This window comes from Syngnathoides biaculeatus, chromosome 21, assembly GCF_019802595.1.
Source record: "Syngnathoides biaculeatus isolate LvHL_M chromosome 21, ASM1980259v1, whole genome shotgun sequence".
Taxonomy (NCBI): Eukaryota; Metazoa; Chordata; class Actinopteri; order Syngnathiformes; family Syngnathidae; genus Syngnathoides; species Syngnathoides biaculeatus.
In genome coordinates this window covers 6,139,688-6,167,669 of record NC_084660.1, presented here as the reverse complement: position 1 = coordinate 6,167,669, position 27,982 = coordinate 6,139,688, and the positions used below count along the sequence as shown (strand labels likewise).

General features: G+C 44.3%; 2 protein-coding genes across 4 annotated transcripts; one reads left to right on the top strand and one right to left on the bottom strand.

The window, feature by feature from the left end:
• Positions 1-432: 432 nt before the first annotated feature.
• Positions 433-17,310, bottom strand: frem1a (Fras1 related extracellular matrix 1a). Its single transcript, XM_061809142.1, has 36 exons — positions 16,995-17,310; positions 14,359-14,759; positions 14,157-14,251; positions 13,668-13,960; positions 13,410-13,600; positions 12,560-12,883; positions 12,371-12,479; positions 12,116-12,247; positions 11,624-11,968; positions 11,016-11,158; positions 10,662-10,858; positions 10,431-10,521; positions 10,140-10,307; positions 9,849-10,057; positions 9,385-9,478; positions 9,024-9,276; positions 8,260-8,451; positions 7,980-8,165; positions 7,552-7,748; positions 7,291-7,492; positions 7,021-7,165; positions 6,463-6,604; positions 6,189-6,384; positions 5,639-5,903; positions 4,899-5,313; positions 4,116-4,317; positions 3,901-4,045; positions 3,685-3,814; positions 3,272-3,344; positions 2,855-3,004; positions 2,584-2,768; positions 2,355-2,477; positions 2,108-2,239; positions 1,296-1,411; positions 1,120-1,205; positions 433-859 (listed from the first exon to the last, which is right to left on the bottom strand). Exons 2-36 carry the CDS (start codon positions 14,590-14,592, stop codon positions 657-659), a joined length of 6,363 nt encoding a protein of 2,120 aa, XP_061665126.1. The 5' UTR covers positions 14,593-14,759; positions 16,995-17,310; the 3' UTR covers positions 433-656.
• On the top strand, positions 9,911-27,978 carry aco1 (aconitase 1, soluble). 3 transcript variants are annotated; one of them, XM_061809132.1, is made up of 22 exons: positions 9,911-10,045; positions 10,415-10,558; positions 19,018-19,151; positions 19,400-19,568; positions 19,704-19,841; positions 20,782-20,851; positions 21,014-21,197; positions 22,018-22,157; positions 22,238-22,409; positions 22,491-22,591; positions 22,675-22,791; positions 22,980-23,139; positions 23,241-23,376; positions 23,779-23,863; positions 24,631-24,787; positions 24,967-25,091; positions 25,166-25,270; positions 25,370-25,512; positions 26,017-26,164; positions 26,250-26,372; positions 26,929-27,114; positions 27,193-27,978. In XM_061809132.1, exons 3-22 carry the CDS (start codon positions 19,043-19,045, stop codon positions 27,307-27,309), a joined length of 2,685 nt encoding a protein of 894 aa, XP_061665116.1. In that variant the 5' UTR covers positions 9,911-10,045; positions 10,415-10,558; positions 19,018-19,042; the 3' UTR covers positions 27,310-27,978. The 3 variants fall into 3 exon arrangements, 2 of the variants coding, with proteins under 2 accessions (XP_061665116.1, XP_061665117.1); XR_009793432.1 differs by lacking the exon at positions 27,193-27,978 and having other exon boundaries at positions 26,250-26,850; positions 26,929-27,063; XM_061809133.1 differs by lacking the exons at positions 9,911-10,045; positions 10,415-10,558 and adding an exon at positions 17,850-17,973.
• Positions 27,979-27,982: the final 4 nt, after the last annotated feature.

Here is a 27,982-nt window from a genome sequence, read left to right as displayed (position 1 = left end):
CGCGCAAATGCACGGCGGGCATCACGTCGCAGCCGGGACCGAGAAAACCCAGACTGACACAAAACTACAAAGCTGTACGCAGATAACATCGTCATTTGGAATCGCTGTCAATTGCCCGATTATTTAATTATGATTAAAACATACATTGCATATTCCAAACCGCAATTCAACGCAACAGCAATAGAAAAACAACTTCTCATTTATTCAAGAACAAATATTTTATAACATGTGGTAACAAAAGTGCATCAATTAATAATGTATTGTATGTAATAATTTCCAATGTGATTGAGCTAATAATTATTTTAAATGTTTTTCTGTAATGAATCAACAACAACAAAAATAACATAATTAGAACAGGTGTCAACTCCAAAAATAGTCATATATGGTAATTTAGGAAAGAACAAACACACATACAGGAATAAAACTTTTTAAAAAAAGGATTCTTGGGTGTTCTTCGGTTTATTACAGTAATATAAAAAACATTGTCACAGCATATAATAATCACAAAGTATGTTAAAAGCATGCTAAGTAATACTCTGGTGGTTAGGATAAATACATACAGTAAATGGAAAAAAATGCGATGCAACATTTTTCAAAAAGTTGATTTGTTTTTGTTTTGCAAATGCAGGGCACGGATGAAACGCCCTCGGTTGGACTCAAATCTTGACGGCGCATATAAAGCTGTGAGCTCTGCCACTTTTGCAGTCTCTTCTTTGCCATCTTGCCCTCCACCACACCAGGGCACACTTTTTGCCCCCCTTCACGCTGGAGGGCGACGGTGCCCGGGTCCAGTTTGTGTAGACGACGCTTCCGCCGTCCGCCCACTCCCAGGATCCTTGGGAGTCTCTCTCGGTCAGGCCTGGAAGGGTATAAAAAGGGAAAAGCAGATGAAGGTTGTCAATATAATCAATGCATAGCAATGCTTTTCTCTGAGATTTAAATATGATTAGTCATAAGAAACCGTTTGTTTTTATCAGAGTAACAATGCCTAGAGTCTATTCCTGATTTATGTAAAATTGACTTAATTGAAAAAAAGTGGATATATCACATCCTTTAGCGTGACCAAAATGATGAGAAATATTTTTATTGGACACGCCAAGCAAAAACTGGTCTACAGACCAATCCAGAACGGTCGCCTCCTGCCAAAGTTCCACAGCCAATCCATGTCACGTTTCGAGAAAACACTTGCAAGGGTGCCTTTATATCTGGAAAAGACAAAGTTGAGCGTCACATTTCACAGGATTTCCATTCTGTAGTTATATCCTGAGTGATGTTCACGCCACGCTCACGCCCACCTCTCTTTACAGCTTCGATTCGCTCCGGTCCACGACGATTTGTGCTTCTTGATCAGGATGTAGCAGTGCCGGCTGCGAAAGGTCCAACCCCGAGGACACGGTGCAGATTTCACCATCTATTGTGAGACACGTCGTTGCTTGGGGTTTGTGGGCAAGTGGTTTCATTTCTAGCTAGGAATAATGACAATTGAAAAAAGATGTACGTGTGAATTTTGAGATAGTCCTCAATGTTGTTCTTCGTTTATAGAAACCATGTCTCAAAACCAGTTTTAGAGATTGTCGACTTTTATCTCGGCTTGAATCTTGCCTCAAGATACAGAAATAGTGGGTCTGTACTTAGCCTTAGACTTGGTCTCAACACTTAAGACTTATTCTGAATTTGGCCTCAACTCCACAGTCTGGGTCTCAACTTCGACATATATTTGTCTAGACATAGGCTCAACTCCTCAAAGTCTTGGTCTTAACCCGGTTCCAACAGCACAATCTTTGTCTCGACTTTCCTTCCACTCCTCAATGTTTTGATTTGGACTTGCCCTCAATGCCTCAGTCTTGGTCTCGATTTTCCTGCAATTCCTCAATGTTTTGGTCTCAACTTGGTCTCTACTCCTCCAGCTCTTGGTCTGGAATTCCCCTCGTCTCCTAACATTTCTGTCTCGCCTTGCCCTGACCTCATCAAAGTCTTCAACTGCGCAAAGTCTTTGTTTCAACGGGGTCTCGGTTCATATGATCTTGACTATAATGTCCCTTACAACATTGGGTTGGCCAGAAATCTGTTCCTTTCCTGGGTTTGAAATCATAGATTAAACAGAGACCTGCTCTGTTGGCCTCCAGGATCTCCAGGAGACACCGTTGCAATAAAAAATCTGATTGGCGGCCGGGTTGAAATGCAAAATTCCCATCACTTCTGGCGAACATGACTTGTGTGCAAATGTATCAGTTGTAGCCAAGAAGAAATGATAACAATAATAAAAAAAAAGTACCTGTCTGCTATTATTACTTCTGAACTAGACGGGTCAATGTCCCAAAAGGTTCAAGTACACTGTATTTCATTTCACTCACATTTTTACTTTTTCCAGGGTTGGGTAATGTTCTTTGAGGGTCATGCTTCAAATTAATGAGCTCTGCCAATGCCCGCTGCTTACCCACCTTGCTCACGACATGCATCTTTGCCCTTCTTCCTTTCTGAAATTCAAAACAACTTTGGCATTTCCTGACTTTAATCAAATATGCATTAAGTCCATTTAAAAAATAAACTTCATACAGAAGGATAAGAATTCCTTGTACTTACAGATTTGGATTTGTCTTCAACACTGATGTTCTTTTTGAAGAAGCTTACTTGTTCATGGACAGCTGATTGTGTACCGAGTGACAGTTTCTGGAGCCTTCCAGATAATTTCTGAACATATTTATCCGACTGAACGATCTTTCCCCTGAGGACAGACGATGCGTGACCCTGGTTTTGCTTGCACTGCCCTGTGGTTTCCAATTGTGGACGAATAATAAGACCTGAATGTGCGTTTGATCCTTTTATGCATCCCAAAAAAATCCTAAATATGTACCTCTTCCCGAGTCCTTGATGGTAACTTGAGCTTTCTTGACGCTGCCAATAACTGTGCCTTCTGGGAGAATGAGGAGAACTTCAAATTCTTCATCTGCCTCTTCAAGTTGATCTTGAATGACTTCAATGTTCAAGCTCCTCCTAGTGACCCCTTTCAGAGGCAGAAATCCGCTACGACTTTACTACACGTATTACAAACATTTGTGGCTTTTAGTCTACCGATGCAAAATAGGTAACTGTGACGTTTGTTAACAGTAGGGCCAAATCAGATCTGTTTTATTCAAGGAAGGGGAATTTAATCCAAATTTTTGCAAACGAGGTGGCAGCGCTTCGAGCGAAATGTTACCAAACGTAATATCACGGCTGACCAATTCAACCCTGGAATCGTGCGAACATTTTGAACGAAAAATGCGTGTACCTGGATCAAATTGGATAAGGGAAGATGATCTCGAGAGGAAATCTTTTCCGGCAGTTGCAGTCACCTCGTTCACCTGTCACAAAGAAATTAGAAAAAATAAAAGGCACCTTCCTGTGAAGAGTGACCAATTCCATATCAGTACTGTAATTAGTAGTGTAATTAAAGTATTTAAACAAGGGGCTCTCGAACTTTACTGGGGGAAAAGTCTTCCGTGGACACCCTCATAACAACTACGATGCATATCCTTAAATACAATAAGAATGAGAAGTAGTGACGTTATGACAACAAAGTTATCTTTTAAAGTAAAATCTTGATTTGAGCAAAGATGTACTTTTGTCAGGATAAAAAGTCAGACTCTGGAACCCGGTTTGAGACCCTCTAAAACAATCTGCGGAAAAGCATGTCTGACAGACCTTGACAGTGACATATGAAGACTCTGCTGTATTTCCTTTTCGGCTGATTTCCACTGAGACCCTTTTCTCCTCCTCAGTCGCGCAGTATTCGGTCTGGGATAGCTCAACACTCGACCAGTTCAGTTGTAGTCTGCAAGAACAAGAGTGATGATGATGATGATGAAGGTCAGTCATCATCCGCCAGGGAACACTTTATATCATTTTTGTCAACCTTACATGCAAGAAGGTCCAGTGTTCCCATGTGGATCTGACACCCTGAATTCCAAGCTGTCTGTCAGAGACTCCATCTCTGGATTGATGATGTAGACAATCATTCTTCTCTTCAGATCCAGTTGAGGGATCCGCTGTCTTACGAAACTACCTACGGGAAACCCAAGGGTCAAATTCCAGTTCTTAACTAAACGGCGTTGTGGGCAAAAGACCCCCCTGACCTGTCGTAATATTTTCGAGGTAACCGAAATGGGGCTGCCGAACAATGGAGAACATCAGCTCCTCTTCTTTGCTGTCGTTGTCTTTGGCTCTGAGCTCCCGAGATGACAAAAAGATTCCGTATCGTCCATCGGTCAACAGCTCCGCCTTCCAAAGGGGGAGCAACTTCACAACCTCGGGATGTGAGGTATCCAAAAGTTCGATCTGAAATTCACCAGAGATCATTAACTCAAATATCCACTCAAAACTAGAGATACAAGTTCTGTCGAAGCTTTGACGGTGAACAGAAGCACTGTAGAAAATTGATTGAAATGGAGAATGTGAGACTTTGCTCATTGTAAAAATGTCAGAAAAGTTCTGCACTTGTCATGATTGAGATGTGGGAAACGTGGGTATTTAGGGATCGTGATAAATAGTTCACTCGAATGAGCTGAAGCGTTCAAAGTTGTGATAATCAGAATGGGTTGAATCAATTACAAAACATGGAAGCATAAGTTACATTTTTAAAAAAGTCTTCAGAGGGAATTTTTTTTCATGGAAACCGTAGAATTGTGGAAAGTAAGAATATGGGGAATGTGGAAGATGGTTGCCAATAGGTTATGAATGAGATGAACAGTTTGAATTTCGCAATTATTTGAATCGTTGAAGTGTGGAGGGAGTAGAACAGCCAAAATTGGTCCACAATAGTTGATTTATTTGGCCTGAAAATAAACAAGGAAATGAAGCCATTCCAAAGGCCTTGACACAGCGAGCATGGGCCCAAACCCTTGAACTTTTTCATTTACCTGAATGATGAAAAACAGCGGTTCTGGATGTAATTTCCCATCCACCAGGACGCCACGATGGGTGCTATCGGTGGCAGTGAACTCAAATTGATCGATCTGTGACTGGTCTCCGTTATGCTTGTATGTGACCTCCAGCTCCTCGATGTTTTGCTGGGTGAAAGTGGAACCGGCTGTCAGCGTGGTCTCGTGTAAAAGCAGCTCCCCGTGGCGAGGAGGTTGCAGCAGTTTAAAGACCAGGGCACCGTGTGGAGTGTCAGGGTCTGACATGGAGAGGCAGTCTGGAGTCAGGGTCATGGTGAACCCTTGGGGAATTAGAAGGCCTTTGTTGGACAAGGATGGCGGTATGTGATCAAACATTTCCACTGACACCTCCAAGACCCCTTTCCGGCTTCTTTCGTTGTTACTTACAACAAACCTGGCAAAACATAATCACCTTGGATATTGATTTGACCAAAGACAGGAAAGGTAAAAGAAAATGGTTGGATTGTTGGAACTTAAGTCTTAGAACGAGGTTTTGGGATTTGTGTACTTTGATTAAGGGCTTGGGGTTTACAAATCGGTGAATTTGCGAATGCCGAACTCCGATTATGTGACTGGTCCGCTGTACTCTCAATTAAAAAAAGAGAATGGGCCATATCAAGTGTCAAAAGTATTGAAAAAATGTGGGAGGGCAAAAATATAGATTAAAAATGTATATGATCTCTGTATAATTTTCCCCAAAGATATTACTCATGACTCACTGAATAAATTCTGTGGGCGTGCTTGCTCGCTTGTCATGCACATAGGCTACACGGTTTGCCGTGACATCCATCTGGCTGAAGGTGGAGATTGTTACTCCAGGATGTTTGATGTTCTCCAAATATCCATGAGCCGCCGGCGTGGTCACGACAAACACGAGCTCCTCAGGCCGGCCTGCGGCGTCTGTGGCCAATAGCAGGTCGGTGGTGAGAACCACGTGACCGCCGCGGGTGACACTCACAGGCCTGACAAAGATGGAAATACTTCCTGGATAAAAAAAAAAAAAAACAAACAAAAAAAAAAACCACAAGGAGTAGAGACAAATTAAACTATTGTCCATGTGCTAAGGACTTTAGGCAAAGGTGGAAAAGTACTACTAAAGTAGAAGTTAACGTTTAAAAAAAAATCATGAAAGTCCTGATTCAACTCTGTACTTGGGCAAAAGTAGAAACTCTGAAATGTAAATATGTTCTAAAGTAACGTACAGACACCAGAAAAAGTATATTTCAGTACAACATATCACTGACTGTGGGGGGGGGGGTATTTAAATACCTTTTTCCACGTGTTTGACAGATATGTTGAATTGCTGCAAGGGAGACTGATTCTGTCCGTCATGTAGGTAGAAAATGAAAAAGTCCTGCCTTGTAGTACTAAAGGAGTCTCTGTGCACATAGCGCAGACGATTCACGTCTACCATTTCCTGAGTACAGTTTCCCCCTTCTTTCAGCAACAGCCAGTCCTGAACATGCTGTGAAAGAAATCAGTCCAACTGAGGTGCCCTCCCCTTAAAAAGTTGAAAACATACCCTGTACGGCAGTCCACAGACCTTAAGCTGTAGGAATCCTTGTGTGGGTACACTTTTAAATATGTACATGACCTGCGAAGAGGGAGTGTCATGGTCCTGTGCGAAGAGGGTTACACTGGTTATGAGTCTGGTCTCTCCTGGCTCCACTTCCAGTCGATTGTTTCTGAAGGACGCACCATCACAAATGTTTAGCATCACACATAGAGCTGTGGTAATAAAAACTTCACCTACGCTTGAGGTTTCATTTGGGCCCCCCAAAATCGGTTGTGTTTGTGCTGTAACGGTTGTAAATTCAGCCTATGTCAGCCAGCAAGATCAAATTTGGTTGACATGTTGGTCAAATATGAATGTTGTGTAGGCGATGGTAGCAACATGAAATGTTGTAGGCATGCCCATGAGTTTACTCATGAAAAAGTTTCACGCGTTAAAGACATGCTGCAACATAACAAATGTGGATTTGATATGGGGCCTCGAGACAGAGCCACGGGGAATACCTTTCATGACTTGCTCTAAAACGTAGATCCTGAAGAACTCAGCGCCAATTCAATAATGGTATTATTTCAATGCTTCTGATCTAACCTTATTAAATAAGGCTTGTCGTCGTTCACTGCCAACACTTCAACCGTCACTCGTTTTTGGATTTTGTGTCTGCCGTCCGATAATTCAACAGTAAAGCTGTCCTCTAAATGTTCAGAGTCGTCATGTGTGTACGCCACAGCTTTACCTGCAAGACATTGAAGATACGACACGGGGGAAAAAAATGTAGTTTTCTCTTGGGTTTAGACAGAAAGCCAAAACCTATGACGGTAAACTCGTGTACGTTTTGGCATAACATCGACTTACACATACCATTTGTGAGCTCTGCCATTGTGAAGTCAACCACAGCGGATTCCAAATTGGCATCCTGACGTGTGTCAACGTAGCGGCGGCGAATGATATTGCCATGCCGAGGGGGTTGAACAACATGGAAGAGCAGGATATTTTCGGGTAGATCAAGATCTGTTGCATTTAACACAGATTGGTCCAGATGCTTCAGTTGTCCTTCTTGTACCTAAACGGGAAAACAGTACTCAGTGGACCTTGTGGCTACTAACGAAGAGAAGAACTCACTGTAATATTTCGAGCCGCAAACTCCGGGATCTCGTCGTTTGTTGGGTTGACCACAACGTTGAACGTTACGTGGGAAGAGCGGAATTTGCCGTCTGAAACGTAGACGATAAACTGGTCGGCCGTCGGCTCCTGGTTTTGGTGCCTGGACTGCACATAGTTAATTTGACCGGCAACGATATCTCTGTAAAAACAGGAGTCTAGGGAAATGAGACAAATAAGACACTTTTTAAAAAAAAAAAAAAAAAACATTTTTCCATGATCATGTGGTCTAATAACGCATTTGTGCTTTGTAACAGAGAACTATTGCTCCCCAGTCCACATCGTATGAAACGTTAAGATGAGGGGAAAGATGCAACCGAAATGATCGGGAGAACGTTTTAAACAACCTGCACTGGGTAAAGATAGCCAACTGTGTCCCCAATGTTTACCGATGCTCACGCCCACGTTGCTTTTCTCAAAGCCAGGTCTCGGGAGGACGTTTTCAAGGTAGCCAAACTGAGGGAGGGTAACCAAACTGACCACCAGCTCATCGGCGACTGTGTCCACGTCGGACACCTTCAGGTGACTCGCTTTTATCTGGGCCCTCCCACCTTCATCTACCACAAACGTGTCTCCTGCAACCGAAGCAAAGAATTTTGGTTCGAGTTGCAATGCTGTTACTGTTACTGTTCCAGATATCACACACGAGTCTGACATAAAATGGTCCACCTGTTTTAAGTGAGGGTGGCTGGCTGTTGAGGGGCAAAATGGTGATCTGGAGGTCATAGACGGGGAGAGATGCTTCCCTGCTTCCGATATTCATCTTTCTTCCGCTACAGCATAATGCATATTTTTCAGTTTCTCCATCAGAAATCACAAAGGTGATGGTGTCATGATGCGGAGTGAGACCAATCTCCTGCCCTGAAACCAAAAACACAAAAGTTTGTTCGTGTTCACAGAGGTAGATGACTAAAGTCACATGACTTAACTCGTCAGACTGTTGACGTTGCCAATTGTAGGACATGCTTGGAATCAATTTGACTTTGTATTCACGAGACTTGGCTTAGACTTGAACGACATGAGTCCGTTGATAGGTCTTGCCGATTTACATTTTAAAACGTACATTTTAATGATGGTCTGCTAGTTTTTTTGTGTGAAATCCCCACAATCCCAGTAACCCACCGGTAGTCCTCCACTATGACGCAACTTTCATGGAGGGGGCTTTTTCTATTTGGATTCACGGATGAGGTTTTTGATCGAATCGTTGCTTAAACCTTCATGGTTATGACTTGATACTTCCTTACGTCTTGCAGATACCGTGTGCTCATGATCATCTGTCATATCCGAATACTGTTGACATCGGAGTGTTGAAAAGAAATAGTCAAAGATCATATTTCTCAACACTAATAATTCCCTGGTTTTAAACGCTTCCTCGTGAGATAAAAGACTAGAACAAGGGCGGAATAATTTCGTCGTCCATCCTTTCTTTTTACCCGTGTGCTTGTAGCTGATCATGCCTGCGTTGATGTCCGCGCGAATGAAGTTGTCGACAACCATGCCGTTTCTCAGCACCAGCCCGTGGCGGGGCTGTCGTGCAATCAGGAAGGCGAGGCTGTTGTTGTCGGTGTCTGCGTCGATAGCGTCGATGTACTCCGATGAAATGGCAATTGTCTGCCCCTCGCCACATGCGAGCACCGGTTTCAGGCCAGCAACCAACACCGGTACTTCATCATTTATAGGAGATACCTAAAAATGAAACAACAATTGCAGTGCTTGTGATAGTTTGTTGTACTTGATCAAGTGACTATAAAAATGGACTCGCCACATGTCATTCTCGCCAATGTGCAAACCTACCTTCACTTGGAGAATAAAACTGATTTTATTGACGCCATCTGTGACCGCTAGTTCAATGTTGTCCTTCGCAGTCTCTGAATTATCGTGACTGTACCTGAAAAGACATCATGAATGTTTATTAACCCCTAGAGGAGTGGTTCTTTGATGTGTGATTTATACTTTTACTCTCTATATTTGAAAAAAACATTTGCGATGTCTACTCCTGACTTTGTTGCAACAGACTTGTTACTTTTATTTAATTGCTGGGAATGATGCAATAAAAAAAGAGATGTAGACAAAGTGCAATAAAGTTTCTTATGCCACCCTAAAAAGCATACAGGTAAGGAATATTTTTGTCTCTCTTTTTTACTTTCACTTTGGAATTTAATCAGTACTGTACGCTGTTGACTGCTTTTGCCGCCTCTGCTTAAGACTAAGTCATGAAAATGAGCATAAATGAATCTTCGAGAATGAAGCTATCTAACCTAACTATATGACTTGTCAGGTCGTGCAAACTAAATGTTTGTCCAGGTTTCAGTGGAAAATTGTTCAGCTGCAACGCTCCGTGCTGCGGTTCCCTCAGAAGCTCCAAATGCAAGGCTTCTTCGACGGAGTCCACATCTGACAGCAGCAGGTGTTCCGGACCAAGCCGGCACTCACCACCCTCGTCTACCATTACAGGGTTAGTGATGACCTGAAATGGTGCATTATACACTTCTGAGTATTCTGATCAAGAAAAGAAAGAAGGTCCTGTTTTGGGTTTTGCTATATTGTACCTGTGGTGGTTGGTTGTCCACTGGTACCACAGTAATGTTAAAGCTGATCCCATCGAGTTTTTTGCCGTGTTGATTGGTTACTGAGAGAACAAACTGGATATACTGAGGAAAAGGGCCAACATCCACAGTTGGGGGCATGTAGGCTACTTTCATGAAGTTGATGGCATGCTGAGACCAGGACCAGGAAGACAGTCATTCAGAAGCCCAAACGTGAAGTCAGACCGTAAAATGGGAATTCCCATTTCGTCCTGTGAAAATCTGATTTGCATTGGCAGACGGAAAAGTAGTTACCTGCGTGAAGAGCCTCAACACTGGCGCGTTGGTGTCTTTGGTGAATTTGGGTATGCTGTCCACGAGGAACAACCTCCCTGCATCCTCGCTGCTGCTCGTCACAATAACATCACCACAAAGCTCAGACGGTACGTTTTTTACACAAATTCGTGTTTGGAAGACTATTTCTCTGCTGCAGTCTTGCAAACAAAAATTTCCTGAATTGACATATTTGGAGTATGGCACACTGACCTGTGATGATCACTGAAGAAAGGTGGACTTGTGACCATGTATGTCAGATCACTGCCGGGTGAGTCCTTGTCAACAAAGTGAAGGTGTTGCTGTGTTATATGGACTACATCTGTCTCTTTGACCACAAGACTCCGTCTGGCGCTAGGAACCTCCCGAGGTGGTTTGTCCATTACCGGCTCAATGTGCAACAGCACTACCTTCATGACAGAAAGATGGAAAAAAAACCAACGAAAACCTGTTTGTTTTTTTAAGTACATTTAGGTTTGTGGTTAAATCTTCCCTGAAAGACCAACGAACCCAAACGTTTTGTGGTGTTTGTATGAAAGCAAATGTACAAAGTGCCAACATGTATACCTGGGGCTCTGACAAGTTTGGGGGATCCTGGAAATCTGACAGCACAAACTCAAAAGAGTCATCAAAGACCTCATTCCCTGTGTGTCGATAGTAAACCATGGACCGGGAGAGGTCCCGCTGCAGAAATGTGCTAACTGGGTAACCTGGAGAAAACAGAAAAATAGTTGAAAATGTTTGCAACGTGGGATATCGAAGTCCAAACCAATGTTCTTGTATACAGTGATAGTTAACCGCCTGTTTGATGAGCTTTTTGCCCTTCATTACCATTTACCAACACTTATGAGAGCACCAAACTTCTGGAGCAGGCCTTCGCGCGAAGCCAGGGAAAGTCTATGCGAAGTGTCAAGAACATAACCTATTTTGAGAAACTTGCCTCGGACAGCGTTGGAGCACTTTGAAGTCCAAAAAGCATATTGAAGTGACAAGAAAACGGGCATGTATAAAGACTTTCGACACACTCTTTAGTTGTCGTTGTAATGTTTTAAAATATTAATACAGTATAGGCAATTAGGTGGTGGAGGTGTCAGTTACTCTGTTTTTCACCATCCGCCAGGGGGTTTATCGTACACTCAGGGTATAGAAAAAAGTATGTGATGGGTTTCTCTGACCTGTTAGCTTTGGTCCTGGGAACTTCATGATCTCTCCTGCCTGTGGGGGTCTGGTGACGTTAAAGAGGATGTAGTCGCTGCTGGAGTCCATATCGGAAGCCTGAAGGTCGGTGCCCTTCAACAGTGTTTTCTGACCCTGTGACGCCTCCAGCAACTTGTTGGCAATGAGGAATGGAGGGCTGTCGTCTTTCGGGAGGATCTTTATGGGGAACTTGTGACGGGTCTGGTGGTGACCATCAGTGATGCGGAAGACGATGAAGTCACTGGTGGAGTCGCTGTCGTCGTGATGGTAGCAAACCGTCCCGGCTTGAATGTCACTGATGGAAAACGTGAAGCCCTTTCCACCTGGAGATGGCAAAAATGGCTCACTGACTCTGGTATTTTGTGTATATACATACATTCTACCCCCTTCTCAAAAGTCTATTTATTTGGCTTAAGAGTGAAATGCAGAAACAAACTAGAGCAGAATAGAATGGAAAGTAACTTTTATACCTCTTACAGTCAGTCTTCCATGCAGAAGGCCATCCACAGCGATGACACGGACAGCCTCGATGTCGTCATTATCAACAATCTGGAGCTGTTCCCATGTTATCGGACGTGATTGACCTTCCAATAGGCTGAGACCTAGAAGACAAATTGCTCCGTTGGTCAAATCCTGTAATTTCACAGCTGTTACCGCCTTAGAACCGGACGTCATGTCCCTGCTGGACAAAATGCTAAAGAACCAATCCACAAAACTGACCGTACCCATGTTCCAGGAAACTCTGGGCGCATTGGTGTCGGCATTCCGCACGGACATGTGCGCAGTCACGGGTGGGCTCTTCTTGAAAAAGAAATCATTAACTTCGATTTCCATCTGTCAAGGAGGAAGTATTTATGAGATACATGGATTCCGCCACAATATTTTAGACGGTAAACGTGTGAGGAAAATACAACCTCAATGTTCCTGCGCTGGGTGTGAGAGGAGTTGGGGGGCTGATAAGCAATGAGCATGCCATTTAAATCCAACCATGTGAAGGAATTAATTGGGCGCGTTTGGTCGGACAAGTGAGTGATGAAGCCGTCGGAGGGTGCCTTGGTGATGTTAAAAATCAGCCTGTCTTGCGGAGTTTCCTCATCCTCAGCGTCTAACGTGGTGGTGGACAGCAGGGTGAGGACGAACTGGTCCACTTCTAGGATAAACGTCGGCGTAAAGGATAACGCTGGTGCCTGGTTCACCAGCGCGTCTGTGATCTGCACTGGAATCCAGATCTGTTCAGACTTCATAAGAAACCAAACCCATGGTTCAAAATCATGAAGTCTATTCATATTTGTAAAATCTTCAAATGATTAACTCCCACAGTGTACTTAAACAGTAACATTTCTCCCAACTAGCTTACTTCGTGTCTTTTTGGGCTCATAAATTTTTTTGGTCTCATGATAGACATGTCTGTCAAATTTCATGTTGTGAGTCAAACTGGCTCCAGGGGATGAATTTGGAAAAAAATGGCCTTCCCCAGGGCACTGTTGTAGGGCCCCACCTCTACCACACATTTGCTTGAATGTTGCGTCATGTCTCTTCAGGCTTGGGTTTTTTTAGAATTTTTTTGCGAGTTCTCCTCATGACAGACATGCATACCAAATGTTGCGCTGTTCATGTATACCAGGTTCAAATTTGGTCGTTCGATTTTGAAGTGTCCCCCAGGGCGGTTTAGGGACCCCGTATATACTCCATATTTGTTTGATCGCCGCACTGAATGTAGTGGACCCCTGCCCTAAAACAATTGTTCAACACAAGTTAAATTGCCTGATATATGTTGCCACTCCTGGTGTCCTTGAGGTCAAGCCTGATTGCGATGTAGTCAATGTCAGGTGACGGCGGAGTCATGTGCTGGTATTTCAGCCCCATCAACAAGAATTGGTCGCAGGGAACTTTGATGAACCGGATGGGCTTCACACCCTTAAGGCAGACATCAGAATCACAACTAGCTGGAGGTTCTGGAAAAATATTTCGCATTAATTTCGAGAGATATCACGGGGATTGCTTCCGACATGTAGCCCTTACCCTCAACGTAGCTCAGTGGCACATCCCCTCTCTTGGCGGCTTCCACTGGGTTTCCAGTAACCACTTGCCCATGAGCTGGCAGATGAGTATCTTGGCTACTGAAATGGATGCTACACTCTAAGCTGGACCGCCTTTCGTAGTGGAAGGACACCACGTTCCCATCAATATTACCAGAGATCCCATATACCGGAACTTGCAAAAATGTAGGTCCAAGCTTGATTCGACTGCAGTCGGATTCCGTGATTTCGACATGGAGAGAAAAATCCTCAATGTGTGTTTCAGTCTCAGTGAACCTGATCAGAAAGACAGGGTGGTTATTTTGTTTTAAGGCCAATTTTTAAACGCTTTGTAAATGTAGTTGATCCCCCAATAAATGCAAACACAAAATAGAAAGAAAATACTTCCAAATTGTCGTGTTTGTGTTGTTATAGATGTGCATTTAAGAGGCACTGCATGTGAAATCAGGAACAGTGTGTTCTATCAAGGTACCTATACACTCGAAGCTTGACTGTGTCCTCCGTTAAGAGTGGAGAACCATTGTGGACATATCTGATCTCGTTCTCCTGATAATGGCAATTAAAAACCTGGAGAAAAGCGAAATCCAAGATTTAGGCACCTTTTTTATTCACACAGAACCCAGCACACCGGAACAAAGAACTCATAAAGTCTTTGTTGTGTGATGTTCTATTACCCGAGGCAAGAATTTTCCCACTCTTTGGGTTATGGGCTCGTTTAAGACCACTTCCACTTTGCACGCATCGTTTTGAAGCGGGATAAGGAAGTGCAGGTCACCATCCCGGAGGTAGGCCGACTGACCCCGGCTCACTTTTAAAGCCCGATTGACATTGACAAGGGAACCGTTGCAAGTCATTCCGAGAAGCAGGAAGAGAAGCAGCCCCAAGGTTTGACCCTTTGACTTCATCATCGTTCTTCCTGTTCCAAGCAAGTCGACTCCGCGCAAGCTTCCAACCGCTTTTCAGACTTCGCCCTCGAGAGAGGTGCTCATGGTCTTTAGGGTCGCACTTCCTGTCGCGGCATCGTCTTGGAAATGTGTTGCCTGCGGCTTTGTGCTTTTAGCATTTCAGATGGAAGCTGTGGGGTGGAGAGGGGGGGGGGGAGTCAATCGGGTAAGTGGAATGGCTGACAAAAAATACAGGTGTGCCGGTCCCTGTCCTGGCCGTACCGGTTCACGATGCGGTACGCACCTCCCGCAATCAGCGCATCCTCTCTAGTAATTTCGTCCGAGTTATATAGGACCACGCGCACGGTCTGGCCTTTGCCAGATCGTTGCTTCATGCCTCATTCCCGCAGACTCGTAATCCCGTCCCTGATCTCCTGTGTACCGACCCCTGCCTGCCCACTGACCTGCCTCCTACGCCTGACGTCCTTGTTACTGCTGCTCCCGTTGACTGCCTGCCTGATCCCCAATACTGGACTGAATAAATGCATTTTCCGAACTGCTTCTACGTCTCCCGAGTCGTGCATTTGAGTCCAACCCCGTGTTCTGGTCATGACAAGGTGAGAAAAGTGAGTAAGTAAACATGGCAGTTCATCACAACATTGATAATTCTGAGGGTGACTCATTCATGCGGTACCGATAACGATGAATCATCACAACGTTGATATTTCAAGTTGCTGCATTTATACTGCAGCCTAAAATATCACGATAGGAGTCAGTGTGGTATCGATATTTTTGGTGGTGCATCGATATTGTTACCCTAAAAGGTAACAATGCGTTTCATCAACATAGAAATATTTGATGGCGGCATGTCCAAAGTAGTTATGATTGGTTGCGGTATTGATAATCAAGGTTGCTACTGATGTCGTCATTGTAGAATCAATATTTGATGCTGTCGTGTTGATACTGTTTGATAAAAGATAAACGATATATCGGCATTTTATGTTGAGTCAGGATTTTAATATATAAGCAATATATCAATATTTGATCCCGTCACATTGATACTACACAATGAAGCGTAACATTGGTATTTGGCGTCGAGACATCTAAAAACACCATTAAGAATCAACAATATTGATATTTCACAAAGCTACGACGATAGAGGAAAAGATAATGAGTCGTCTTGATTTTCTTCCACATTCAGCCCCCCCGGAAGGAAGAAGTTGTCACGCTTGTCATTGCACCACAATGACACCTCGCACAATGAGCCCCTTTTTACTGGGGTAGACGCCTTGTAATTACCTTTACAAGCTGCGGCTCGTCCTTGCGAACTTGACAGACCGTGTTTGAAAGTCGCATTTTATCGTACAGAACCAGTGCCGCAAACAAGTTGCCACCGCCAAACAAAATACGGACTGCGAAGTCATGCGTGATCCCACCCCCCACCTCTGCCTCCTGGCCACTTGTCTGGATTCCCCAACAAACTCATCCGTTACCCCCCCCCCCCCCCACCACACGTCTGTTCACGGCTCCTCTCGGCGGATGCCGGCGCTCGACTGACTGACGCGTCAAAATAGAACCGCTACAACAACACGTTTAACGGCGCCTGGCGTAGGACTGCTCGGCGCTAAAACCCCAAAAAGCTGCTGACTGCGTAGCACCGAAGGAATTTTAAGTTTGTTCAGACGGGGAAGCTCCGCGGCGTCTTTTCCACGGCACCCTTTCTCACCTTAATTCTGGCGGCTCGTCACAACCGCCACTTATTTCCCGGCAACTATCATTTGGATCAACAAAACACAACATTGTGTACCCCCAAGGCCCGTCTTTCCACAACTTTGTTTTTGAGTTGCCGCACCCCCAAACTGGGGATTGAAACTGCAAAAACCTGACATCCCATCATGCATCACCTTCATATTTCATAACACTTTAACATCATTTCAAACTCCTCTTACATTACCTTATAAAATAAACAGCTTGCAGATGATTTGAGTCTGCGGCGAACGGTGTGTGTGCCACTTCCGCTAACAACACGGGCTAAATTTGCATGCAAAGATATTTTTCAACCAACAGACGGACATCAAGTCGCAAGATCTGATTATGGCAGGGTTTCCCAAGATTTATTGAGCCGGCGGGGTAACATATTTTACACGAGAAGTTACCAAAAAAGATGTCCCAATTTACTCACAAATGTTATTGTTCTGCATGTCACCATTGCCGAACAAAGATACATTATTTTGTGCAATTGGCTTATTTCTTGTTGCTCACCTGAAGATCTTTCACACATTGGTTAGGGAATCCCTGTTTTGTGGGACATTTAGTAAGCGATGCACCCCATTTTTGCATTAGCGTGTAAAGGATCTAAGAAGCATACAACGGTATTTGGCATAAAAAAAATAAATAAAACTCTCTGGAAAGCTACATGTCCTTACCTGTATGGCACCTCCTCTCCTGGTCCATCATTCACCCCCGTCTGCTATACCGCTCGAGTCTCCCACACCTACAACATTTGCTTTGGGACTCAGTGTCAAACTCCACCTCTCGTGTGGATGACGAGAGGGGGTAGGGAAGCGCCGAGAGGCCACACTAAATGTATGGAGGGGGGGGGGGCATTTATGCACGGGCGTTAAATGTTAAAAATGTGAGGCTTTTTAGAACAGTTCTTGTGATCATTTCATTTACGAGTTTGCAGTACCGACGTTAGCGATGTGAAATTCCGCAATGTAAAGTTATATATATACTGGATGTGTATGATTTCAAAATATGCAATGCAGTGACACTGAAAAGTGAACGACGACAGGTTGGACAATGTAAAATACAATTTACAATTGTCACGATATTTAGCAGGGGAGTCAAAACTTTTTTTTTTTTTGGTCGCGGGCCACATTGTAGTGACGATTTCCCTCAGAGGGCCGCTAAGGTGGATCCGTAGAAAATCGTATTTACACATGAAATTTATGAACATGGTTTTGAAATCAGAAATCAAGCGCGGTGAGTTTTTCATGTTTGGTCACACAAAAATGCTGATATCTCAACATTATCATTTATGATATGTAACAATTTGAAATGTTGGGACACGTTTTCACGAGCATCACGGATTTCGACACCGATGATTTGCCTTCGCGGGCCACGTAAAGTCACGCGGCGCCCCGGATCTGGCCCCCCGGGCCTCGAGTTTGACACCTGTGATATGTAGTATAATGTAAACATCGGTGATATTTTACAAATGCAAACTCGTTGTTAACTTTAGTCCAGATGCAGCGCTTGTAACGTTCACGGTCATTTGCTGGGTCGAATCCGTGAAACGCCTTTTTCGTCCAAGTGGAGCCGCCGTACAGTGTGCGCTCCACAGGCACACTTCCGTATTTGGATTGGGTAACTGCGACGTCAAGCGGCGTTCTTGCTGACGAGGTACGAGCAACACATCACTCACCTGTCAGGCGTCACTTATCGCACAGATCCGCATTTGACATCGACGCAAATTATTTTTCCCTCGCCCTCCCCGCACGCACTGCAAAACGAATGAGCTCGAGTCTTAGCTTAACCGCGAACTTCGACTTATGCAACTTATTTCTGCACGCGAAATAACTAAAACTACCCTACGCCGGTGCACAAAGTTGCACGACTAAATCCTAATTGTCATTCTGTCAAAATCCATCTTATAGTAAAGGTGGCTAATCATGCTAAGCGACGGCCTGTGCCGTAGACTTTCGACTTTGACAGGACGCAAACATAATACGACGAGGAGTGGAGTTCAAACAGATTATTGTGCTGCCTGCCTGGAAGGGTTTTTAACATACTGCCATCAAGCGTCAACTTTCCTCATTGTTGCACTGATTCATTATTATTATTATTATGATTAAAGGAAAATGACGGGCAAACAAAACTTGATTCAGTAATATGACGTCGTCTGAGGTCAGGGGGGAAGTGGGCGGGGTCAAAACAGTCAATAAAATTGTACTGTACTGATCGCATGACTAAATCAGGGGTGTCAAACTCATTCGTTGTGATTGTGAATCCATGAAAATCTTTTGCCTCGTCATATTTACATGGGAAATTTACGGGCTAGTTTTGAAATCGGAAATCAAGTGTCGTGGGTTTTTTGCAACTATCGTTCACGTTTGGTAACACAAAAATGCTTGCAGTATCTCCACGCTATCATTTGTGATATGGCAATTTGACATTTTGCAACAGATCATCACAAAAAATCATGGAAGTTGATATGCACGGTTTGCCCTCGCGGGCCACACAAAATCATGCAGCGGACTGGATCTGGCCCCCCGGGCCTTGAGTTTGACACCTGTGCTTTAAATTTTTAATTCGTGCGTTTGGAAACAGAAATGTTTGCCAGAAGAAGTTCATTACTTTTGTCAATACACACAGATGTACAACATATATCCATAGACCTTGATTGATTTACAGATTTTTACAAAACACTCCTTTGTACGTTCGTAGATTCGCACAGACTTACTGGGAGAGGATGGCCGGAACCGCGACGAATCCCTTCCAGCATTTAGTCGAGCCTCTGGATCCTCAGGTCGCAAATCAGCTGTTTTATAATCTCTCCAAACTTGAAGATCCCAGATATGGTAAGAAATCCCGTATTGCTGCAAAATCTGAATGTCATTCACTTGTCTTCAAAAGGTTTGGGGTTGCGGGATTTCGGTTCAAATTTCAAGATGAATCTAAAATGCACAATAACCTTGACATATTCACACAATTTGACCATCTCTGAACTCTACCAGTTCTTCTCAAACAAAATACTGAACAGCACAATTCCCAAAAAATGTCCACTTCCAGTGAGCAGCGCATATTCTGGCCGTGTTCTTGTCCGCAGCCAGCCTGCCGTTCTCCATCCGGGTCCTCTTGGAGTCCGCCGTCAGGAACTGCGACGGCTTTCTGGTCAAGCAGTCCGACGTGGAAAACATCCTGGACTGGAAGCAAACCCAGACGCGGACGGTGGAGATTCCGTTCAGGCCGGCACGCGTCATCCTGCAGGATTTCACGTATGTCCGAGTGACATTTTTTCCACTCAACCTCATTTCAGTCAGCATCCTCTGCCACTGAGACTTTGGCCAACCTGCGACTGCTGTGTGGCATTTCGTATTCCCGTCTTTTCACGTGTCCTTTTGCACTCGCAGCGGCGTACCCGCCGTGGTCGATTTCGCCGCCATGCGCGACGCGGTGACGAAGCTGGGCGGCGACCCCGAGAAGATCAATCCCATTTGCCCGGCTGACCTGGTCATCGATCATTCCGTCCAAGTGGACTTTAATAAAAAGTAAGACCGCCGACATGGTTCCGTGGGCTTTTGAATGCTCCTTTAAAGCCCAGGTGTCATCCCCATTCTAAAATAGATATTGTCATGAAAAATACATAGTACATTATTCACTTTAATATCTATTTGAAAAAATACATATTGAGCAGAGAGCGCGTCATCCATGCGCAAAGTTGCGGAAGTCTCATTCGACATCCACGGTGTGGCCTCTGCTGCGGGAGACGAACGGGCCCTTTCTGACACGGAAGCTCTTTTCGAAGAAGAGAACATCTCGCAACCGAGTGAAGTGACCGGGGCAATATGACCTTATCGTTTCGAGCCATATTTAGATGATATGCGGATCACGGCCAAACCACCTCCCCGTGCGAATCTCCACCGCGGCTCGGCCTTGTCGACAAGGCCAGTTGCGATCCACAAGGCCAAAAAATCGACGCATTTAGCACCCCTGACTTACGGATTACGCCCCAACTATAGTTTTTTTTTTTTTTTTGAGTAGCTGTCATTTGGAACCCACGAAGCTCTCGTCCTTTGCACCTGCGCAATCCATTTTCCACATGAACCAGATCTTGCAAAAGTTATGAAGAGCGAATCCATCCTAACGAGTGTTCGGACAATATCCAGCAATGCAACGAGCCGGCATTTTGGCTAACACGAAGGAACAACGAGCTAGCTTCCAGCAGGTAAAACTAGCGTCCGATTGAGTGCGTTCCTGCCCGTCACTTTCTGCTTCTTCTCGAAAACAAGAGGATGTTCATGGCGGGAGTTACCAAAAGCCATATTCGTCAAAATCATGTTTTGGCGGGCGGGGGGGGGGGGGGGGGGGGGGGGGCGGTTCCATGGGTCCACACCGGCTGCCGTTTTTTTTTTTTTTTTTTTTTTTTCACTAAAAATCATGCTTTTCATGACAGTGGACCTCTAATGTAATCATCTTTTCTTTCTGAAGGTCTGATAGCCTGCAGAAAAATGAAAACTTGGAGTTTGAACGCAACAGAGAGCGATTCCAGTTCCTGAAGGTATAAAGTTGTGCCAGGTGACACAAATTTTCTCCGTTCGTGCATGACATGGAACGATTAAATGCGCGTCTACTTTCGTACACGGCAGAAGGTCCAATTAACCTGTGGATCCACTTCGTGCCAATCACACACTTTTTTTTTTCTTTCTTTCTTTCTTTTTAGTGGGGCTCGCAAGCTTTCAGGAACATGCGTATCATTCCACCCGGCTCGGGAATCGTCCACCAGGTCAACTTGGAGTATTTGGCCCGGGTGGTGTTTAACCACGAAGGGTATTTCTACCCGGACAGCCTGGTGGGCACGGATTCCCACACCACCATGATCGATGGCCTCGGTGTTCTGGGTTGGGGTAAGTTGTAGTTCTGTTGGACCTCGAGTGCTTCCAGGCGCTCTGTTTCAAAAGAAAGGTGGTTCACCTTTCGCACACGGGTGTCCAACTCAAGTCCCGGGGGGCCAGATCTGGCCCGCTGGGTGATTTTGTGTGGCCCTCGGAGGCAAATCATGTGTATCAACTTTCAATGATTTTTGTTCAAATCTGTACCAACATTTCAAATGGTCATATCATAAATGATAACGTTGAGATATCGCAAGCAAACAATAGAAACCCATTGCCCTTGATTTCTGATTCCAAAACTAGTTCATAAATTTCGTGTGTAAATATGATGAGGCGGTTAAAGGTTTTTATGGTTCCGCAGTCATAACGGCCCTCTGAGGGGAAATACGTAACTACAATGCGGCGCACGCCAAAAATTACCATAATTTCTGGCCCTATAAGCCGCGACTTTTTTTCTAACGCACTCGAGTGGAAAAGGTAAGGGTGAGACCGGTGGAATATATGTGCCAAGGAATTGACTTTTACCAGTATGTTTTTTTTGGGGGTGTAACTGGCCTTGTTAGCGCTTTGCTAGCATGTTGCTGCTGTGTTAATGCTGCATGTCAGTGATTTAAGTATGTTTAGTTTAGTTTTTTTTTTTTTTAGTTTGACACCCCTGCCATTTTTTTTTGCACCCCCAGCCCCAGTTTATCACCGATTTTTAAATGATGGGTTTTCGCACTATACAAGCAAGTCTGAATTTAGACCGGGTTCACTGCAACAACAAAAAAAAAATGTATTAGTTTTTACCGATATTTCTCATTTTTCATCATCGTATTTTTCTTTCCACGTTTAGGTGTGGGTGGAATTGAAGCAGAGGCAGTGATGCTGGGTCAGCCAATCAGCATGGTTCTGCCCGAGGTGGTGGGGTACAAGATGTATGGGAGCCCGGACAAGTTTATCACCTCCACGGATATTGTTCTCACTGTCACCAAGGTATTTGATGGCGTTTTCATGGATCTTTTTTTTTTTTTTTGTAAAATATCGTTGACCGTATGAATGTGTGCTTTGTTCAGCACCTCCGTCAAGTGGGCGTAGTGGGCAAATTTGTGGAGTTCTTCGGGCCCAGCGTAGCTCAGCTGTCCATCGCGGACAGAGCCACCATCTCAAACATGTGTCCAGAATATGGCGCAACCGCAGCGTTCTTTCCGGTGGATGACGTCAGCATTGAGTACCTCAAGCAGACCGGTGAGAGACCGACCAGGGCCAACTCCTGAGTCAATTTGACGATGCCCGTGGCTTTGTTTTTTGATATTTTTCTTGGATCAGGGCGAGAAGCAGAAAAGCTGGCGTACATTACAAGGTACCTGAAAGCCGTCTCCATGTTCCGGGACTACAGCAATGTCTCCCAGGATCCGGATTTTAGTCAGGTCTGTCCTGACACCTGACACCCCGTAAACCATATTCAAGAGGATGTTAAATTGTACTAGACAGTTTTGTGTTTCTCTTGAAGGTTGTAGAGTTGGACCTCAGTACTGTGGTTCCGTGCTGTAGTGGGCCAAAAAGACCTCAGGATAAAATTCCTCTTTCTGACATGAAAAACGACTTTGATAGCTGCCTGGGAGCCAAGGTGACTTTGGATTTTTATCATTTGTTCGCTTTCGTGTAAAAGCTGAGGTTTCCAAAGTCAGGCCCAGGGCGGCCATATTGTCTGATAACATTTAAGCAATGTCCGCATCAAGAATTCATGCTTTTTGATTGGTCGACTGACCAAATCTTTGTTTTTTTTTTTTAATTATTATTTTACCGGAACTTCAGCAAGGTTTCAAAGGCTTTGCCGTGGCTCCGGATTGTCAGAGCACAACGGTCCCCTTCCGGTTTGACGGAAAAGAGTACACGTTGAGCCACGGCTCGGTCGTGATCGCAGCCATCACCAGCTGCACAAACACCAGCAACCCGTCCGTCATGCTCGGAGCTGGTGGGCCAATTCATTTTGATTTCTCGATTTATTATTATTATTATTTTGATTTTTTTTTTTTTTTTCCCTCTCATATGTTTTTAATTGTAGTTTTCTTCCAGGACTCCTTGCAAAAAAAGCAATTGAGAATGGTTTGAGCGTGAAGCCTTACATAAAGACCAGCCTTTCACCCGGCAGCGGCGTGGTGACGTATTACCTGAAGGAGAGTGGCGTCATGGACTATCTGTCTCAGTTAGGGTAAGCTGCGAACCACTCGTGCAGTCGAGACGCTCAACTTGAGATTTTGTAGGCATATTTATCATGAGTAGACCCGCAAGATAATTGTCTGTGTCATGTCACATTTGAACGAATGAACAAAACCTGTGAAGGCCCGATACAAAGCCGTGGGGAATGCCCGTTTTTCAAAAATTCAGCTCTCAAATCAGTTTTAGTTGCCAATGTGAAATTTCATGTATATGCATATAATAAAAGCTGGAAAGTTTTTGGTTTGAAGTAGCCATTCCCACATTTCCTTAAAAAATTAATACATTTGTCCGGATTTTGTCCAATTGCTACCAAACGCTGTGGGCCTAATAATAATATAAAGAAATGTGTGATTTGTAATGTGGTATTTATTTGTTCTCTGTCTCGCTTTTTTAGCTTTGAGGTTGTTGGTTATGGTTGCATGACCTGTATAGGCAACAGTGGACCCCTCCCGGAACCAGTGGTGGAAGCCATTACCCAGGTACAACAAATAGTTGTAATCCATCCCACAAGCTTTAACGCAAAGGTGCCCAGACTTTTTTTTTTTTTTTTTTTTTTTACCCCAAGATCTACTTTTCAAGCAGCCAGCCTCTCGCGAGCTACTGACGAGGAGGGGGTTGGGGGGTGTGTGATATGATGATGATGATGATGCTCCCAAACCATTTTAAGCTTAATGTTATGTTGCCTCTTATATTTAAAATACAGAATTAGCTTTTTGTGCACTGTATTGTCTGTGCTTTCATCCTGGATCAGGCTGTGCCAATGTCCTGGACTTTCTAGTTTGGCATCAGACCAGACCTTTCCCACTCGGAAAAGAGGAAATCTCATCCAGTTGAACCACTTTTTCTTCGATTACGCACATACCCCGGCGACGGCATTTCTTTCTTTTTTTCTTTTTTTTTTTATATTTCTCCAATAATATCAAAAGTAAACATAAGCGGCGTGTCTAGCTCGTCTTTGCTCTACGTTGCCCAGACCTTGTTGCTAACCAAAGCGGCGGTGGTGGAGCCTGCATGCGAGTGTTTAGGCGTGTGCTGTGGCCAACAGCAGCTCTGGTCTCCGCTCTCAGGGTTTTTATGTTTTATAAAAACAATAGCTACAAACTACAAGTTTTCATGATAAAAGCAGGGATTGGGGCGCGGTAGAAAACTTTATTTTGCAAGCCGTCGTTTTATATTTAGCAGCCGCTCATTCTATTATACACTTCATCAACACGTTGATGGTTGCGTGTGTGTATTTGTTGTTCAGGGAGATTTGGTGGCTGCAGGTGTCCTGTCCGGAAACCGAAACTTTGAAGGGCGCGTTCACCCCAACACCAGGGCGAACTACCTTGCCTCGCCGCCGCTCGTAATCGCGTACGCCATCGCCGGGACCGTAAAGATTGACTTTATGACAGAACCTATTGGTGAGCGAAGTGGGGAGTCGCAGCACGTTTCAAATGATTTGTTGGCTACGATTGTAGCCGTGTGTGAGTTTTAGTTCCTGAGTTTTGGTTTTTAGCATTGCGTCATCTTTGTCTTTGACATTTCATGAATTGCCGTCTATTCTGGTTCCCCTTTGTTTGTTTGTTTGTTTTCTTTCAAGGAATCAATTCCAAAGGTCGAGAAGTCTTCTTGAAGGACATCTGGCCCACAAGGGAGGAGATCCAGCTCGAGGAGACAAAGTTTGTCATTCCGTCAATGTTCAGAGAAGTGTACGAGAAAATTGAGGTACCGTCCCAATTTGGTCTAAAGACGTTCCGGGAAGCAGACTCGGGGAAAATAATTGTGGATCCCGGTTGCAGAAAGTCAACGAACGCTGGAACTCTCTGGTGGCTCCGTCGGACAAGCTGTATCCCTGGGATGGCGCGTCGACTTACATCAAGTCCCCGCCCTTTTTTGATGGTTTGGTAAATGAAACGTAATTTTAGAAAAGCTATTTTTTTTTCCTGGTCTTAGCATGCTAATAGAGACTTGCTGATAATTTGTCTTTTTTTTTTTTTTTCCAGACCATGGAGTTAAACCCTCCACAGTCCATCGACGGCGCCTACGTGCTGCTCAACTTGGGCGACTCGGTCACGACCGACCACATTTCTCCCGCTGGAAACATCAACAGAAGCAGCCCTGCAGCCCGCTACCTGTCAAGAAGAGGGTAAGTGACCTCTCGTTGTATTGTACGTATGTATCCATTATGACTGAAACCATGAAAATCTTTTAATTGATCCATCATATTCGCAAATTAAATTTACCAACTAGTTTTGCAATCGGAAATCAAGGGTAATGTTTTTTGTTTTTTTTCCAACTTTTGTTGATGTTGGGTAACACAAAAATGCTTGCAATATATCAATGTCAACATTTATGATATGACAGTTTGAAATTTTGTTTCAAATTATGACAAAAATCACAGAAGTCGATACGCAGGATTTGCCTTCGCGGGCCACATAAAATCATGTGGCGGGCCGCATCTGGCCCCCCGGGCCTTGCGTTTGACACCTGTGCTCCATGGAATATTTGGGGGCACGTTTCATCTCTCAATCCCAAAAATCAGCAGTGGGGATTTGTTTTCATTTTTGAGGTTGTGAAAGAAATGACGTGGCCTTTTGTCACATTTGAATTCTCTTCTTCTTCTTATTATTTTTTCCCAACGTATTCACAGTGTAATCCCTCGTGACTTCAACTCGTACGGCTCGCGTCGAGGTAACGACGCCGTCATGGCCCGGGGGACGTTTGCCAACATCCGTCTGTTCAACAAATTCCTCAACAAGCAGGCGCCGCAAACGATTTACCTCCCAACTGGGGAAATGGTAAGCATTTCGTACCCACCCGCAATAGGTGAAATCTGTGATCTAGAGACCTCATCAATTAATTTGATTGTTCTGTTGTGTGGAGATGGATGTGTTTGACGCAGCGGAGCGATACGGCCAGTCGGGAGTGCCTCTGTTGATCCTTGCCGGGAAGGAGTACGGCTCTGGGAGCTCAAGAGACTGGGCAGCAAAAGGCCCGTTATTACTGGTAAGAATGTCCCTTGAAGGCTTCCATAAGTGAGAGATCACAGAGCGCACCAAAGCCTGATTACCTTCAGACTTGTTCAATCATGAGGGCACCATCCAAAGAACTTCAAGAACAGAATAGAGAGAGAGAGAGAGAGAGAAATTGGCACCTGGAAAGGGTTACACTTTTCGAACTCCAGCGAACCACGGTGAGAACCGTTATCCTCAAATGGAAAAAATACGTGGAGCTGTGGTGTTGTCCATCCGTGACCTCAAGCTGAAGAGCACTTGGGTTCTGCAGCAGGACAACACACCGGCAAGTGAACTTAAAAACAAAATGAAGGTTTAGAGTGGCTCGGTCGACGTCTGGACTTGAATCGGTTGAAATGCGGTGACTTTAAAAAAGCCATACGTGTTTGAAAACTCTCCAGTGTCGCTGAATTTAAAACAATTCTGTGAGGAAGAGCACATCTCCAAAGATATGTGGAAGTCCAACACAGGTGGCCCCAACCAGTTCTCACGGTTCCCATGAATGACCATTTATAAACTGCCTTCATGTTTTCCTCGTGTAATCCAAGGGCATCAAGGCCGTTCTCGCTGAGAGCTACGAGCGGATCCATCGGAGCAATCTGGTAGGCATGGGAATCATACCGCTGGAGTATTTACCGGGAGACAGCGCCGAGAGTCTGGGCTTGACCGGAAGAGAGCGCTACCATGTCGCCATCCCCGAGAACATCACCACCAGGATGGTCGTCGCGGTGACGGTACGCCCGCGCGCACCCTCGCAGGGTCCACATTTGGGCCTTTTAACGTCCTTTTTCCCCCTCTCGTTCGACCTTCAGCTCGACACAGGAAAGACGTTTAGTGTCCGGATGAGGTTTGACACGGACGTGGAACTGGCCTATTTCCGTCACGGGGGCATCCTGAACTACATGATCCGCAAGATGTCTGAAAATTAACACGCAAGATCCCAACGATAGGATTCTTCTCATAAAATTCAACAAAGTATTCCCGTTTTAAATTTTGTCAAATTCGATAAAGGCTAACTGTTTCCTCCATGTTGTTTTTCTCCATTTTGAGTTGTTTGGCTGCTCTTTTTGTCAGTCTTGCTGCCTTCATTTTTAATCACACGCATTTCCATTTCCATATCCTTGTAGATTTTTGCGAGGAGGGTTTGCAGAGTAACTCCTGATAGGATTTTGGGTATTTGTGCAATCACTGATATGGTTCAAAGTACCCAAGTACATGATGCAAAGAATGTCGAGGGGGGTTATGTTTGGCATTAGCATTAAAAGGATACATGAATGTAACTTGTAAGTTTTTTTTTTTTTTCTTGAATACATCTTTTAACGTAACAGTAGAGTAGATAATGTATCGTGGACCAGTTGTTCTTAATAATTACTCCAACCTGAATACTTGGCTCTGCCGTTGTGTGTAGAAATACATTCCAAAGTAGGTTAATACGATCGAAATATACTCTTTAATTAGAATTTTTTTCATATAAAAGCCATAAAACAATCAAAGACAAAGTGACGGGAAAAGCTATTTTTATAAAATGGACAGTACTTTGCATTTCTCGTCCGTGATTGGTCACATTGGAACATGCGCGATGCTGATTGGCTTAATGAGCGG